This window comes from Mandrillus leucophaeus, unplaced genomic scaffold, assembly GCF_000951045.1.
Source record: "Mandrillus leucophaeus isolate KB7577 unplaced genomic scaffold, Mleu.le_1.0 Scaffold294, whole genome shotgun sequence".
NCBI classification, from domain to species: Eukaryota; Metazoa; Chordata; class Mammalia; order Primates; family Cercopithecidae; genus Mandrillus; species Mandrillus leucophaeus.
The window spans coordinates 4,474,962-4,492,943 of NW_012103076.1; the positions used below are offsets into that span (position 1 = coordinate 4,474,962).

At 36.9% G+C, this 17,982-nt stretch overlaps 1 protein-coding gene across 3 annotated transcripts in view; it reads right to left on the reverse strand.

The window, feature by feature from the left end:
* KIAA1328 (KIAA1328 ortholog) overlaps positions 1–17,982 on the reverse strand; it is a 396,284-nt gene that overhangs the window by 256,306 nt on the left and 121,996 nt on the right. For all 3 annotated transcript variants that reach the window (XM_011986135.1, XM_011986134.1, XM_011986133.1), the window contains one exon: positions 8,556–8,683. In XM_011986135.1, coding sequence (XP_011841525.1) covers positions 8,556–8,683 — 128 coding nt within the window. The remainder of the gene's footprint in view (positions 1–8,555; positions 8,684–17,982) is intronic.

Below are 17,982 nucleotides of genomic sequence, written 5' to 3' on the forward strand. Positions count from 1 at the left end.
AAGATGCCAATGAGTCATAGATTTGATCTCTTTACATAATCCCATATTTCTTGAAGATTTTGTTCATTCCTTTTCATTTTTTTTTTTTTTTTTTTTTTTTACTGTTGTGTGACTGTCTTATTTCTGGGATTCCAGATGCCCATGAAGAGAGTGAGTTGTTCCTTGCTTGTTCAACTCACCCACTCCACAGGAGTCACTGAAGGCCATGAACAAGTCCCAGTGTGCAGTAGCCCTGTGCAGGGTTCCCAGCTTCCTCCCCTTTCAGCCCAGCATCTGTTTCTTCCTTCTGCCCGCTCTCAATACCTTCCTTCTGAAGATCTGCTAGGAGTGTACCAGTTTTCCTGATGTCCCAGTCCTTTGGTGGGAAATGTTCCTCCTGCCTGGGTCTAGTTGGCCATCTTGGAGCCCTCTGTGTATATTCTTTCTCTATTTTTCCAAAAAAAGTTACCATAAATGCAACAGCTTAAAATAACCCAAATTCACTAACTCACAGTTATGTAGGTCAAAAGGCCAGACCAACTCGACTAGGTTCTACGTTTAGTTTCTCACAAGACTGAATCCAGGTTGTCGGCTGAGCTGTGATCTAATTTGGAATATCTGAGGAGGAAACTGATTCCAAGCTCATTCAGGTTGCTGACAGAATGTAGCTCCTTGTGGTTGTAGGACTTAAATCTTCATTTTCTTGCTGTTAGCCATGAAGAATCCTCAGCTTTGAGCCCCATTCATCTTTAAAGCTAGAAGTGGTGAGATGAATCCTTTCCATGTTTCAAATCTCTCTGATTTCATCTTCACTCTCAGCTAAAGAAAACTCTCTGTTTTTCTCATTTATTATATTGGGCCTACCCAGATAATCTTTTTAAATATATAACATAACATAGTCACAAGAGTGAAACCATTTTGCCTGGGGCCAAGGTCATGTGAGCCATCTTAAAATTCTACCTACTATACCATAGCTTTAGAACAAATTTTGAAACCGAAAAGATTAATCCTCCACTCTTCTCATCGTTCTCAAAATTGTTTTGGCTTTTCTTACTCCTTTGCATTTCCATATAAATTTTAAGACTGTTTTACCAGTTTTTACAAAAAAGGAATTATCAAAATCTGCTGGCATTCTGATCAGGATTGCAACAAATCTGTAGATCAATTTGGGGAAAATGGCCAATCCATGACCATGGAACCCATTTCCATCTATTTAGATGTTCTTTAGTTTCTATCAGTCATGTTTTAATGTCTTCAGTGTTAAAGTCTCGCACTTCTTCTGTTAAGTATATCCGTATTTTAATTGTTCATTGGTAATCAACAGAAATAAAACTGATTTTTATATATTGATCTTATATCCTGCATCCTCGCTGAACTCATTTATTGATTCCATCACCATTTTTTGTGGATTTTTTACGATTCTCTATATACAGTATCATGTTTTTTATGAATAAAGATGGTTTTACTTCCTTTCCACTAACTTAATTCCAGGAGTATACGGAAGATTCACTCTAATATAGCTCCCTCCCTTCTTGTCTCCCTTGTGCAAATGTATGCACACATGTACACACACACACACACACACACAATCTTTATATCTTATAAGCTCAATACAGGATTATTATTGTTTTATTCAGGTGTATAAAATTGTTTAAGAAAAGGGAAATACATATCTTAACTGGTGCTTTTTATTTCTTTGTGTGGATTTGAGTTACTGCTTCATGTCATTTTCCTTTCATATAAACAGACTTCTATTAGTATTTATTGTAAGGCAGGTAAACTAGTACTCTTAGTCTTTGTTAATGCTGAAATGCCTTTAAATCACCTTAAGTTTTGAAGAATAGTTTTGCTTGTCACAGTTTCCTTTTCCCTTAGCTCTTTGAATAAGCTGTTGTACTGCCTTTTCCTGCATTGTTTCTGATAAGAAGTCTGCTGTTATTCCTATTCTTGTTTTTTCTTTGTTTGTTGGTTTTTGTTTACCATGGCAGGCCTAGCAAGGAACAATTCTTGTTTTACCTACAGACCTTTTAGTCTGTGAGAAGTTTAATAGTATAAAGAGCTTCACATACTCTTTTTTTTTTTTTTTTTGTCAATTAGAAGTATGATGATGCTTCTGGATTGTCAATAAAATCTAGGCTTATAAGTTGAAGATAGCATAGTATTAGATAGAATTAAGACACATATTACACATTAAATACACATTAAAAAGAACAAAATAAAATTAGGTAAAATTTTAACTAAAAGAATATACGAAAGTAGTCACAGAATAGGAAGCAGTCATAAGACTGTGTGCCCGTAAGTACTATAAAACTTTTTTTTTTTTTTTCCGGCCAGGCATGGTGGCTCATGCCTATAATCTCAGTACTTTGGGAGGCCAAGGTGGGTGGATCACCTGAGGTCAGGAATGTGAGACAAGCCTGACCAACATGGTGAAACATCATCTCTACTAAAAATACAAAAATGAGCCGGGTATGGTGGCACACACCACCATGCCTGGCTAATTCTCTCTCTTTTTTTTTTTTTTTGTATTTTTATTAGAGACAGGGTTTCATCATGTTGACCAGGCTGGTTTCGAACTTCTGATCGCCTTTTAATAACACTATAGAGACGATAGTGATAACAACCATCAATAGACATTAAATTTGTACTAAGCAATGATCCATCTTTAGTAAATTTCAGATTCTTGACCTGTCTGTGACCCAGACCTACTAAGAAATATGGAACAAGTAATCACAGGGAAAATAAAGAAGTTTCTCTAACAAGCCTTTTACCAGATCAGAGGAACTGAAATACAATATCCATTGCCCATGGTTAAAAAGTAATCATTTTACCAATTTTAAGGAAAAAAAAGAAATTCCAAGAAAATTATAAAGCTACTTTATATCTACCTGACAAAGTAATGCAGAGTTAATAACAATGGTAAAATAGGCTTACCTACCAACATTTTCAAACTGGAGTAGGAGAAGCTATTCAAAATGCTGCCTAGGCTTTATCTTATTACAAAGAGTACTGAGGAAATATGACAACTTTTGTAAAATGGTATAGGCTACAAATAAGACAAAAATGGAAGTTATGAGCATTATACGTGAAGTAACACTAAGTTTAGATTTAAAAAAGAGTAACACTCTCCTATAACAAGAAAAGGCTATATTATAAAATGTACATTGACCAAAACTATGGTTATTAGACCCTACCATGTTCAAGACCAGGATTGTACTATAGCTATAAGTACTATAGCTATAAGTACTATAGGATTGTACTATTAAGATAATGGGGTAATACACACACATCAAATAAATACTACAACTTGAATAGAACAAGTGAAGAACCTCTCTAGAACCCACTATGAAGAACTTATAACGCTGAATAAATTACAAAAGAAATGTAGAATGCAGTTATCTTTAAGAAAAAGAGAAAGAGGATGGGGAGAAAACAAGAAAAAAAATCACCTTGTAAATAAAGCCAACTTCTTTTCAAGGAAATGGCAGATGTCAAAAACAAAAATCATAAGCTAGGGCATTCTTCTGGAGAACTGTGGATTTAATAGACTACAAGCAAAACCATAATATGCGAGAGAGTAACCAATACGAAGAAAAAACAGAACAAGTCTCTCAAAGTCAAATAAATGCCTCATGAAAAAGGATCTGCTGCCATCGCCATCATAAAATCTGAAGGTAAAATTTTTAAAATTTTAAGAATAAAATTTTATGTTTTATCTGACACTGTGGCTCCTTACAAGGAAAGAAAACAGTTTCCCACCATCTCTCTAGCATATTTGTGCTCTAGAGTTTAAAAATCTGTATGTCAGATTAAGAGCCAAGGAGAGTTAGTTATAGAAACAAGAATACCTAAGCCAAATTTTAACAATTTTAGTTATCTCAAATTTTTCTTGTCTTTCCTTCTTCACAAACTATAGTGCCAGATTGGCTTGGTTCATATCTTGGCTTTGCCAACCTGTTAGCTGTATGACCTAGCCGATTCATTCATTCTGCCTCTGGGAGAGGCATAAAACAGAGATAATAACCTACTTTATTTCATTGAGTTAGGATTAAATGATTTAACAAGTATTAACAAGTAGTACGTACTACATAAATGTTTGTTAAATACAAATTAATGAAAAATTAGTATTTCTTAAGCCAAGACCTTTGTTAGGCTCCGAGTGTACAAAAACCAATGCAACAAGATGCCTGTTTTCAAAAAAGCTGATAAGGGTGATAGATGAATGATGTAACAACGATTACAAAATAACAAAAAAGGTGACACTACAGAGATGGGCACAGTCTATTTGCAAGTACATAAATAGAACATGTAACTTCATGACAAGATAAGTGGGAGGTGGGAAGAGAATTAGGTCAGTGACATCACTGAGGTTTACAGTTTTCACAATGATGCCCTTACTGCAAGGAAATAGACTTATTGGGCAAAACCTCCAAGAAATCACTAGCTTAAATACAAATCAATAACACCTAAGAAAGTTTTATTTTCCTCCAGTTTCAAAGTAAATAGAAAAAGGTCTCCTCTAGATGTCTTTAGGACCCCCTGGTGACTATATCTTCACTATCAGCTCTGTATCCTTACGATAAGACTATTAACACTGGTAAACGAAAGATTCCTCCATCTCACCTCCCATATCCTTGTCAAATGGATTGGCCTTCCATTTTGTGCCCTCGTCACACATCTATGTCATGAAGGAGCAGTAAGTAGAAACGTAAAACAGAAGGTCTGAAATCTGATCTTCCAACTACCATTTTCTCTTACCCCCTGAAAAGCAGTAGGCAAAAGCCATCTTAAAAACTGCCTGACTTGTTTTCAGTGTAGCAGGGAAACTTCACATAAACAATCAAAAATAGCTGCCACCTTCCTCTGCCTCTTTATATCAGCTATGTTTTAAGAAAACAGAACAAAAGAAAATATTTCAGATCAAAATACAAACAAACCATTTATACTTTGGCTATTTCAATTTTGTTGATCTTTTCAAAAAATCAGCTCCTGGATTTATTGATTTTTTGAAGGGTTTTTTGAGCCTCTATCTCCTTCAGTTCTACTCTGATCTTAGTTATTTCTTGCCTTCTGCTAGCTTTTGAATTTGTTTGCTCTTGCTTCTCTAGTTCTTTTAATTGTCAAGTTAGGGTGTCGATTTTAGATCTTTCCTGCTTTCTCTTGTGGGCAATTAGTGCTATAAATTTCCCTCTACACACTGCTTTAAATGTGTCCCAGAGATTCTGGTACATTGTGTGTTTGTTACCATCGGTTTAAAAGAACATATTTATTTCTGCCTTCATTTCGTCATTTACCCAGTAGTCATTCAGGAGCAGGTTGTTCAGTTTCCATGTAGTTGTATGGTTTTCAGTTAGTTTCTTAACCCTGAGTTCTAATTTGATTGCACTGTTGTCTGAGAGACAGTTTGTTGTGATTTCTGTTCTTTTACATTTGCTGAGGAGTCCTTTATTTTCAATTATGTGGTTAATTTCAGAATAAGCGCGATGTGGTGCTGAGAAGAATGTATATTCTGTTGATTTGGGGTGGAGAGTTCTGTAGATGTCTATGAGGTCCACTTGATGCAGAGTTGAGTTCAATTCCTGGATATCCTTGTTAATCTTCTGTCTCGTTGATCTGTCTAATATTGACAGTGGGGTGTTAAATTCTCCCATTATTACTGTATGGGACTCTAAGTCCCTTTGTAGGTCTTTAAGGACTTGCTTTATGAATCTGGGTGCTCCTGTATTGGGTGCATATATATTTAGGATAGTTAGCTTTTCTTGTTGAAATGATCCCTTTACCATTATGTAATGGCCTTCTTTGTCTCTTTTGATCTTTGTTGGTTTAAAGTCTGTTTCATCACAGACTAGGATTGCAACCTCTGCTTTTTTTTTTTTTTTTTTCCCAATTGCTTGGTAGATCTTCCTCCAGCCCTTTATTTTCAGCCTATGCTCTGCACATGAGATGGGTCTCCTGAATAGAGCACACTGACAGATCTTGACTCTCTATCCAATTTGCCAGTCTGTGTCTTTTAATTGGGGTATTAAGCCCATTTACATTTAAGGGTAATATTGTTATGTGTGAATTTGATCCTGTCATTATGATGTTAGCTGGTTATTTTTCCCGTTAATTGATGCAGTTTCTTCATAGCACTGATGGTCTTTATAATTGGGCATGTTTTTACAGTGGCTGGTACTAGTTGCTCCTTTACATGTTTAGTGGTCCCTTCAGGAGTTCTTGTAAGGCAGGCCTGGTGGTGACAAAGTCTCTCAGCATTTACTTGTCTGTAAATGATTTTATTTCCCTTCACTTATGAAGCTTAGTTTGGCTGGATATGAAATTCTGGGTTAAAAATTATTTTCTTTAAGAATGTTGAATATTGGCCCCCACTGTTTTCTGGCTTGTAGGGTTTCTGTCAAGGGATCTGCTGTTAGTCTGATGAGCTTCCCCCCTTTGTGGGTACCCCAACCTTTCTCTCTGGCTGCCCTTAATATTTTTTCCTTCATTTCAACCTTGGTGAATCTGACAATTATGTGTATTGGGGTTGCTCTTCTCGAGGAGTATCTTTGTGGTGTTCTCTGTATTTCCTGAATTTGAATGTTGGCCTGTCTTGCTAGGTTGGGAAAGTTCTCCTGGATAATATCCTGAAGAGTGTGTTCCAACTTGGTTCCATTCTCCCCATCACTTTCAGGTACACCAATCAAACTTTTCACATAGCCCCATATTTCTTGGAGGCTTTGTTCATTTCTTTTTACTCTTTTCTTCTCTTATCTTGTCTTCTCGCTTTATTTCATTAATTTGATCTTCAATCACTGATATCCTTTCTTCCACTGGATCAAATCAGCTATTGAAGCTTGTGCATGCATCACAAGGTTTTTGTGCCATGGTTTTCAGCTCCATCAGGTCATTTAAGGTCTTCTCTACAGTGTTTATTCTAGTTAGCCATTCATCTAACTTTTTTCAAGGTTTTTAGCTTCCTTGCAATGGGTTAGAACATCCTCCTTTAGCTCAAAGAAGTGTGTTATTATGGACCTTCTGAAACCTACTTCTGTCAACTCTTCAAAGTCATTCTCTGTCCAGCTATGTTCCATTGCTGGCGAGGAGCTGTAATCCTTGGAGGAGAAGGGGCACTCTGGTTTTTAGAATTTTCAGCTTTTCTGCTCTGGTTTCTCCCCACCTTTGTGGTTTTATCTACCTTTGGTCTTTGATGTTGGTGACCTAGAGATGTGGTTTTAGTGTAGATGTCCTTCTTGTTGATGTTGATGCTATTCCTTTCTGTTTGTTAGTTTTCCTTCTAACAGTCAGGTCCCTCAGCTGCAGGTCTGTTGGAGTTTGCTGGAGGTCCACTCCAGACCCTGTTTGCCTGGGTATCTCACCAGTGGAGGCTGCAGAACAGCAAATATTGGTTTCTGGTCCTTCCTCAGGAAGCTTCGTCCCACAGGGGCACCTGCCTGTATGAGGTGTCTGTTGGCCCCTACTGGGAGGTGTCTCCTATTCATGCTACACGGTGGTCAGGGACACACTTGAGGAGGCAGTCTGTCCGTTCTCAGAGCTCAAATGCTGTGCTGGGAGAACCAGTGCTCTCTTCAGAGCTGTCAGATAGGGACGTTTAAGTCTGCAGAAGTTTCTGCTGCCTTTTGTTCAGCAATGCCCTGCCCACAGAGGTGGAGTCTGTAGAGGCAGTAGGCCTTGCTGAGCTGCAGTGGGCTCTGGCCAGTTCGAGTTTCCCGGCCACTTTGTTTACCTACTGAAGCCTCAGCAATGGTGGACGCCCCTCCTTCTGCCAGGCTGCAGCCTCGCAGGTTGACCTCAGACTGCTGCGCTAGCAGTGAGCAAGGCTCTGTGGGAGTGGGACCCGCCGAGCCAGACACGGGAGAGAATCTCCTGGTCTGCTGGTTGCTAAGACCGTGGGGAAAAGCCCAGTATTTGGGCAGAGTGTCCCGTTTTTCCAGGTACAGTCTGTCATGGCTTCCCTTCGCTAGGAAAGGGAATCCCCTAACCAGAAGTGGGTCTTTAGGGCTTATTTCAATCACATCTGATAGGGTTCTGAGCATTCATTTAATTATATAATACATACCATTTGGCGATATGTATATAAATGTTTATATAAACACTCTCCTATATACTTACATGATCAGTACATGTATGCAAGCATATGCAAAATATCCTAATATTCTCCAATTAAAGTTTTTATAAGTCCACAATTAACTTTCATTATTCTAAAAAATAAACAAGAATTAAGAAAGGCTTATTTGTGATTTCCATAAGGACAATGAGTAACAAACAGCCCACCTTATCTTCTTCATTAAGTAACAGAGCAGTGTTTTCTTTACCCTTCTGGCTGTGCTTTCATCCAACCAGAAGCTTCCCCACTGACCCACACAGACTTCTTCAAGTAATCATTCCTTACCTTTGGTCCCAGGAACAGGAGGAGAAAGGAAAGGGGGAGGGAAAGACATCAACTCAATCACATGCAGTAGCTACATGTTTTAAAACAATATTATATACTGTGAGGAAATTAACATAAAAAGCAAATGGCTCTTCTGACACCTTGCTGATCCACTGAAGACAAGAAAAGTAAAATTAAAGATGCTTACCTGCTGTTCCTGCATTCTAGCAGCACCAAGTTCTGAGAGAGACATGGTGAGCTTCTCTTGTTGTTCTGACAAATACTTCTGATACAGGCTTAGAAGTTCTTGGCATTCTCTATACTGTAGCTGAAGAGGTGAGGTTGCAAATTAAGGTGAAAAAACCAAAAAATTGATTCAAACTGCATCCATCAATGCTGCTTTTCATATCCCAATAAACAAAACAGAACCAAAAATGCAATCATATTTGGTGAGACAGTCATAAGTATACAGTCTTCAGATAAAAGTTACATGTATTCCTCCCCCAAAATGATAAAGCAATACTTCACAAAAAGAGTAGCAAAGAACATCCCATTTGAAAACAAATTTATTCCTTGATTCTTTAAATTTGAATAAAAACAAATGTAGATACATGCAAAGGAACTCTTACCTCACACCATATTAAAAAAAACAAAACAAGCTGAAAATGTATCATTGATCTAAACATAAGAGTTAAAACTATAAAACTCTTAGCAGAAAATACAAAAGTACATCTTTGTGACCTTGGATTAGGTGATGATCACTTAAAAGCACAAGTAATCAAATTTTAAAAAAATTAGATAAATTGGCCTTCAAAATGTAAAATGACTGTGCTTCAAAGGGCATTATTTAAAAATTGAAAAAAACAACCCCCTGAGTGAGTGAAAATATTTGGAAACGATACGGTAAAGAATTTGTGTTCAGAATATATAAACACCTTGTAAAACTAAACAATAAAAAGATAATGAGTACAATTTAAACGTGGGCAAAGGCTTTGAATAGACATTTCCCAAAACAAAATATGCAAATGGCCAAGAAGCATAAGAAGAGATACTCAACATAGCCATTAGGGAAAAGTAAATAAAAAACACACTGGGATACCATTTTGCATTCACTAAGATGACCATAACCAAAAAGACTAACAAGCACTGACAAGGACATGAAGAAACTGGAACCCTCCTAAATAACTAACGGGAACATAAGACTGTGCTGCCACTTTGGAAAATAAGTTAGCTGTTTCACAATGTTAGAGATTTTTTTGACATATGACCCAGCAATTCTACTCCTAGGTATATACTCAAGAGAAGTGAAAATATGTCCTGAAGAATATTAAATATATAAGCAAAGACAACTTTTTAAAGAACATATGTCCACACAAAAACTTGTATATACATATTCAACATGGCATTATTCCTATAGTAGAAAAGTAAAAACAATCTCAATGTCCATGGATAAATAAACAAAATGTGGAATATTTATAAATGGAATATTATTCAGCCATCAAAAAGCAATGAAGTACCGCTACAAGCTACAACATGGATGATCCTTGAAAATATTATGCTAAGTAAAAGAAGCCAGACACAAAAGGCCATATATTGCATGATTTCATTTGTATAAAATGTTCAGAACAGGCAAATATATACAGACAGAAATAGATTAGTGGTTGCTAAGGGTTAGGGGAGAAGAAATGGAGAGCAACTGCAAACAGGTATGAATTTTGGTGGAAAGGTAATAAATACGTTCAGGAATTACAAAGTAGTTGTGTTTGCACATTTTTGGAATATACTCAAAACCATTTAATTATATAGGTCAAAAGAGTTAATTTTATTTTACATGAATTATACACAATAAAGTTATTATTTGAAAAAATCAGTATGGGGTACAAATAGTAACACTGTTCTGATAAGAGTACTGCCAATTTACACAGAAAGTTCCTAACTGTATTAAAGAGAGTATAATTTGATATTTTTTGTTAAGTTTTTCAGTTAAGTCAATATTTCATTAATAAAACCATCAGCGGGAAATATTCTGAACCCATATCTCCCTACATTTTTTATAATTTTATAATTTGGTATAAAGAACATGGCAATTTAACCTGGGGTACCCTCTCTCACAATTCGTAAAACTTGCCAAGTGTTCAAGATGAAAATACTAAATCAGAAAATGTCAGCTAACTTTGTAGACCAGTGCCTGGGAGACAAATAGTTCTACTCAAGAGAGAGTTCTGTTCCTTATTTTTCTTTGTGGTAATTTCCTCCCCAGGCTCTTTGTCCCTTCAGTACATTTTCAAATCTCCCCTTAACACTTACTTATGTATGCTGTTAATATAAGAATTACTATCCAATGAGATTTATTCTGTATAAATACTTTTACAACAGGTCATCATGATTAAGGGTCGAAATATTATTTTTTAAAAGTCAAAATGGTGTCTGGTTTCAGTATTTCTTAACATTTTCATAACCTAACCATTGCTTCTGGGCAGATTCTTGTGCTAATAACTTTTGCCAATCATGACTGCATAAATAACTAATTGCTTCACTGTTCTCATTATTAACCTTTAACAAAAAAGGAGCCAGAGGTAGATGATAGAAGAGGAGCTGGTTCACAGGGAAAGGATAGGTTACTAAGCTTAGATAATACAGTAATTAGAAGAGCTTGTTGAATCCTTGGCATCTTAAATAACAATAGTATAAATGGTAGTCTAAATAGGTTTTCAGAGTCAATGTACATTAGACTAGGCTGGTTTTACATTTCCATGGAAAGCAAGCTCTAAAAGATAGGAATGATTTGTGGTGGTCCCAGGAGTCTCTGCCAGCTATTATGTATATAAAAGGAGATTTTTATTCTTGCTGTTACCATAGGCAGTAATTTTTATAGTAGGTGAACATATTAGTCTGGTCACAGAACATGAATTTTACTCTGGAAAAATCAAGCACAATTATATAGCTTAGGAGTAAAATGTCAGCATTTGAAACAAATTACAGGCAAATTCATTTACACGCATGCTATGTGGGAGAATATGAAAACAGGTAGTCCTGCCTTTATCAATTTTTAATGTCTTTCTTGATATAGCAGATTTCAAAATGCACCCTCCCCCACCTCTCCTTCCTCCCTAGCACAATGAGACTTCAATCCTCCATCTGGAGAGAAAGATTTATGTTAGGAAAATGTGGACAAAATGCCTTCTTGATGATCTGGGGGGTACAGTGAAAAAGAAGACATATTTAACTCCATCCTGGCCGAATGACAGAAAAGAATGAACTAGATGTTGAAAACCAAACTTAAGGGAAAGTGTACACCAAACCATGACATGAATTTAAAACTCTTTAGTCTGCCTAACCACTGTTTAAGAAGTGGAAGACACAGCAGTCATTGCAACCTCTTCGAAGAAATAAGTCTTCATTAGGTAACACAAATAAATAAATAAATATAAATTAGTATTAAGCAAGATTACATCAAAACCTAACCATCAAATTAATTAGCTGAAATGGCTGTGGAAAATAATCATTTGGTAAAGCTTAAAATCTTAACACTAAAATGCATTAGATAGATAAGTAAAAGTAATGATAAGAGCAGAATGAATAAGGGGATGAGTTAAAGAATAAAAACTGTGTGAGAGACAAATCACAAGTGGAGAGTGGAAGGGCTGGAGATAGGATATACTACTAGGAGGCTGCCAAAGTAAAGAAAGATTATTTTAACTGAAATAATTCCCCTGGCCTACCAGCGTTCACCCCCACCACTTCACCTCACCCTTGTCTCTGACACCCGGGATGCTTGGACTGGTACTTAGTAATCTTGATCAGAACTAATGTTTACAGAACTAATCTTTTCAGAACTAAATGTAGAGAGGCCTCTGTGAAAAGACAAAAGGTGAATCATTAAATTAAAAGAAAAAAAAAAGATTCTCCTTTTTTGGAGCCAAGACTCCTTGGAAAAACGGTTGAACCCCATTTCGGGGTAGAGAAAGTATAAAGTAAACTTCAAACATCTTGTTGTGCTGTAAAATGCTAGAAAGTGTTCAAAGACAAATAGATGAGGGCCTGTCACAAGAGTAGGAGATAGCAACCAGGTGCGGAGGCTCACATGTGTAATCCCAGCACCTTGGGAGGCCGAGGCAGGCGGATCACGAGGTCAAGATGTTGACACCATCCTAGTCAACATGATGAAACCCTGTCTCTACTAAAAATACAAAAATTAGTTGAGTATGGTGGCAGGCACCTGTCATCCCAGCTACTCGGGAGGCTGAGGCAGGAGAATCGCTTGAACCCGGGAGACGGAGGTTGCAGTGAGCCGAGATCACTCACTGCACTCCAGCCTGGCAACAGAGCGAGACTCCATCTCACACACACCCAAAAAAAAAACAAAAACAAGACAGTGAAAATCAGCCAGATGTGGTGGTGGGTGCCTGTAATCCCAGCTACTTGGCAGGCTGAGGCAGGAGAATCGCTTGAACCCGGGAAGTGGAGGTTACACTGAGCTGAGATCATGCCATCGCTCTCCAGCCTGGGTGATGAGAAACTCCATCTCAAAAAAAAAAAAAAAAAAAAAGAGATAGCCTAAAGGGGATGCCTATTAACCACATTTGGGAAAATTTGAGCACTGAAATAATCACTCTAATTAATAGAAAACTAAATAAATAAAAATCCACAACTTCGTAGTAATGCTGCAAAAGGAGAAGAAAGGATGGATAAAAAAGCCAAGTCACACCTGTAATCCCAGCACTTTGGGAGGCCGAGGTGGGCAGATCACCTGAAATCAGGAGTTCGAGACCAGCCTGCCCAGCATGGTGAAACCCCATCTCTATTAAAAATACAAAAAATTAGCCAGGCATGGTGGCAGACGCCTGTAATCCCAGCTACTCAGGAGGCTGAGGCAAGACAATTGCTTGAACCCAGGAGGCGGAGGTTGCAGTGAGCTGAGATCGCAACAATGCACTCGAGTCTGGGCAACAAGACTGAAACTCTGCCTCAAAAAAAAAAAAAAAAAAAAAGTGAAGTCTTTCTTTACAGAAGAAAGCAAACTAATTAGAACAAATGGTCAAAATTTTAAATCACCATTTTAGAACCCCCAATGTAATAAGTAATACAGTTAAGGATCATTAAAGGATACTAAAACCATTAGGTGAAAGGTTAATGAGTTAGATATTCTTAAAGAGTCATAATTACTTACAGCAAAGAACAAAATGCATCTTTCAACGGTACAATCTGGTGGTCAATACTCAAAGTAAATTAATTCAGGATCACTAATAAGTAGAAAAACAGAAATTATGTCCAATTGCAGGAAGTAGGCATCATCACTTATGTTTTAATCTGAACCTAATCAAATTTGTAAACCTAACTTCCACTTCACAGAATTTAGAAGGAATAAAGGAACAAATTAAATGATACTGTAAGAAACAATCAGACAAATCCAGTGTATGGGAGATTTTGCAAAGCACTTGGCCTGAACTCTTCAAAAAGTCAGTGTCATAGGCGAAAAGGTTTGGGGCAGGAGGCTTATTTTAGATTAAGAGACCAAAGACACAACCAAATGCAATCCATGAAGCATGACTGAATCCTCGTTCAGGGAGAAAAACAGAAAAGATATTATTGGGACAACTAGAAAAATTAGAATATGGACTCAATTACAATTAATATTATGGAATTATTACTAATTTTATCAGGTATCATAATCTGGTTTATAAAATAAAATGTTCTCATTCTTACGAGACAAATCTGAGGTAGTTAGGAGTTACACGTGACACTTGCCACTTCATTTAGTTCTGTATTAGATCAAGATTACTAAGTACCAGTCCAAGCATCCCAGTTGTCAGAGACAAGTGGCATTTCCTATGACACACAGAAAAATAGGCAGATAAACTCTTATAAAATTTTATATCTGTAAGTAAATTTATAATTTATATAAATTTCTATTACATATGTATATACTTCTATATTTATATAGATCTATATACATTTATATACATATATTCAGTTGTTGGCATTGGCTATATCTGCTTTGCCCCCTCTGGTGTGTATTTTTATATAAATATAGATATATTTATATATAATAAATATAAATATATTTATTTATATAGCATATAAATATATATTAAGTACATTATATTACAAATATAATAATTTAATAATCATATATTTATATACAATTATTTATACATAAATATTAAATATTTATATTATATATATATACACACACACACACACACGAGAGGGGGCAAAGCAGATATAGCCAATGCCAACCACTGAAATCTAGGTAGAAGGTACATAGTGTTTCAATGCCATATTGTCAACTGTCTATATATTTGAAAGTTATCATAATAAAACATTGCAGGAAAACTTTTTTTTGTTATGGTTTTTGTTGTTTGCATTTGTTGTGTTTCTCTCTTTCTACTACTACTCAATCTCTTCTTGTCTTCCTACTTCTACCACAAGTTATCATGTGAGAAGCAGAAACTTTGAGCATCAAGTCAGCCTCCTAAGAGTTCTCTACAATCACGTGTCCTTAGTCACTAAGTCAGGTGATCTTAATGTACATATTGATCATTATGTAGATGATCCAATGATATACTAACCAGAACTGTCCTTGGAGCCAGGAAGACGCATATACAAGACAGCAAAAAGGCCATGCAAAAAAGACCTGCCAAGCTTTCTTCCAGTCATTTAACAAATGCTTTCTGAATACAATGTAACAGGCATAAGATGTACAAACGCAGTACTGTGGATTCAGCCTGTAATCCCAGCACTTTGGGAGGCCAAGACGGGTGGATCACGAGGTCAGGAGATCGAGACCATCCTGGCTAACACGGTGAAACCCCGTCTCTACTAAAAATACAAAAAAAAAAAACTAGCCGGGTGCGGTGGCGGGCGCCTGTAGTCTCAGCTACACGGGAGGCTGAGGCATGAGAATGGCGTGAACCCGGGAGGCGGAGCTTGCAGTGAGCCGAGATTGCGCCACTGCACTACAGCTGGGTGACAGAGAGAGACTCCGTCTCAAAAAATAAAAAATAAAAATAAAAAATCACAGACTTAGGTGTCAGTCCAACACTCTTGGCTCAAATCTTAACTATGGTACTTAGCAATGATGTAACTTCTCTGACATCTTCATCTGGGGATAATATCTACCTCACCTCACAGGGCAACTGCAAATATAAATGATATAAAGAAACGAAGAACAGTTAGCACAGTGCAGGGCACAAAGTATATATTCAATACCTTTTTTTTTAAAAACGGACATCAAGGCTTAGGAAGAGGGAGAGATTTAAACAAATAAGGATAACATGTTCCAGGAGAAACATTTATACACTAGAGTCCAATGAAGATTTTAAAAAGGTGGGGTGAGTAGTTCACTTTGACCACACTGGAGGGAAGTTAGGAAAGGCTTCAGAGAACATGTGACATTGAAAACAAATTTTGGAAAAGGAGTATACAGATGTACCAGGTAGGTAGGATGTGCATTACCCCTGGCTGAGAAATCACCAGGATCAAAGGAATGAAAAAAAAAATCAATATGTACATTAAGAGAACTGAAAGAAGCATGGCATGGATGGTTCACCGGTCCTGAGTGGGGCAGAATGAGTGAAGAGGCTACAGAGATCAACAGGGGCTGGATGTCAAATGTTACCCTAAGCTATTTAGATTTTATCTCTATTTAAGTCATTGATGTCTTACAGCTAATTTGCATTTCATAAAGATACCTCTGGTAGGAGAGTAAAGGATGGATCAGAGGGCTGTAGACTAGAATCAAAGCAACCAATTAGAAAATCCCTATAGAAGTCTAAGCAAGAGATGAGAGGGGAATGAGCTGGAGTAATAATGGTAGAGAATAGGCGATGGGGGTTAAAAAGGGACATTTAAGGCAATGTCAGCTTATGAACTGGGTGACAAGATGTATGAGGAGATGTGTGATTCCATTTATAAGACAGAGAATGCAGAAAAAAGAAAAGGTCTGGGGAGAGTGCAACTTTAGAACACAGAGTTAAAAATGCTTGGGAGAGTTTAGTGGAGGTAGCTAAGAGGGGACACTTGGATCCCTGGGCTTGAAATTCAGAAAAGAAGTCTGAGTAGAAATAGACATTTGGGAGTTAATCACTTTATACGTGGCGGCTGAAGACATGAGAGTGGGTAAAATTGTCCAGGGAGTGTACAGATTTTGTTTGTTCATTTATTCACTCACTCATTCATTCTTTCATTCAACAAATAAGTCTATAAGGGCAAGAATTTTTGTTTTGTTTACCACTGAATTCCTTAGCCTACATAAGTGTTCAATAAATATTTATTGAATAATAAATATAATGAGTACATTAACATCTGAGGCTGAATGAGATGCCAGACATACAATAATGAACAAGACCAACACTATCTCCTTTAGGGAGAAAGAATGGCAGGTAATCAAACACAAAGAAGAACAAATGAAGAGTAATGACAAGAACATTATGGAGTGCTGTAGGAACACTTTCTAAAAGGACCCAAATGGTCAAGGAGCCAGGGAAAGCCTCTTAGAGAAAGGAATGTTTCAACTGTGAGACGAGAAGGAGGCCGATGTAACAAGCAAAGGACAGGCACAGAAAAAAGATAAATAACACAGATAAATAAAAAGATGAAGTCAGCTGTGTCCAGTGTTGAAGAGCAGCCACCTCAGTTAAAGACTGAGTTGAGAAGCTACTAGTGACCCTTGCAGAACATCAATTTGACATTACTTTGTTGTCCATCATCTTCCCCCGACTGTTTTGTTAGATGAACAGTTAGGCTATTTTCTTGTCAGGGAGGGAAGCTTTACAAAAGAGAGAGATGTTTTATTCAGGATCATCCTCGGGTAAGAATCTGAGGTAAGGCCATCTGGCTCCAGCTGTAAAGCAATCCATTACTCACAGACTTTTGGGGAAATACAGAGCCCAAAGGTTTTCACTATGGCAGGTACTTCCTTTACTCTGAATGCCTACAAACCATACATTAAGATGGCATATCATTCTAGGCATAACATTCTGCCTAGAATGTTTTGCCTGCCCCGAATCCTAGATTCCTACTTGTCCATTAAAACTTAATTTTTATGTCACCTCTTCCTCCAAGCTTTCACTGACCTCCCAGGCAGAGTTAAGCACCTTTATCATAGTAAATACCATAAAGTTAAAATTATTTGACTATATTACTATCACCTGAAGCAGACTGTGTTTTCCTGGAAATCATAGTGTACTAATCTTGGTATCTCTTCAGCACATAGCAGGCACTTCAAAAATGTCACAGGAATGAGTACAGAAATAAAAGCAAAGGAGCTCCTATCGAATTTTCATGTTGGTTTTGAGTTTGGAATGGAAACAAACCATAGATAGACAACGTGGCCTTTAAACTAGCCAAGAAGATGCTTAAAATATTGACTCATTAAAAACTAAAATTTCTTCTAACCTAGTAAGATTTTCCCATCTTAAATATGGTTTCTGACCATGTCAGATTCCTCACCTTACAATCATTTTCTTTTCTCCCTTTCGAAAAAAAGAGTACACATTTTCTGATATAAAAATTGAGGTCCAAATTATGTATCTAGTTTAGTACTCACTGATAAAATATGCAACTGAAAATGGATTGTTTGTAAAAAGAAAAACTGATTCCAAGATCAAGTGGTTCACAGAGCTAGGTAAGAA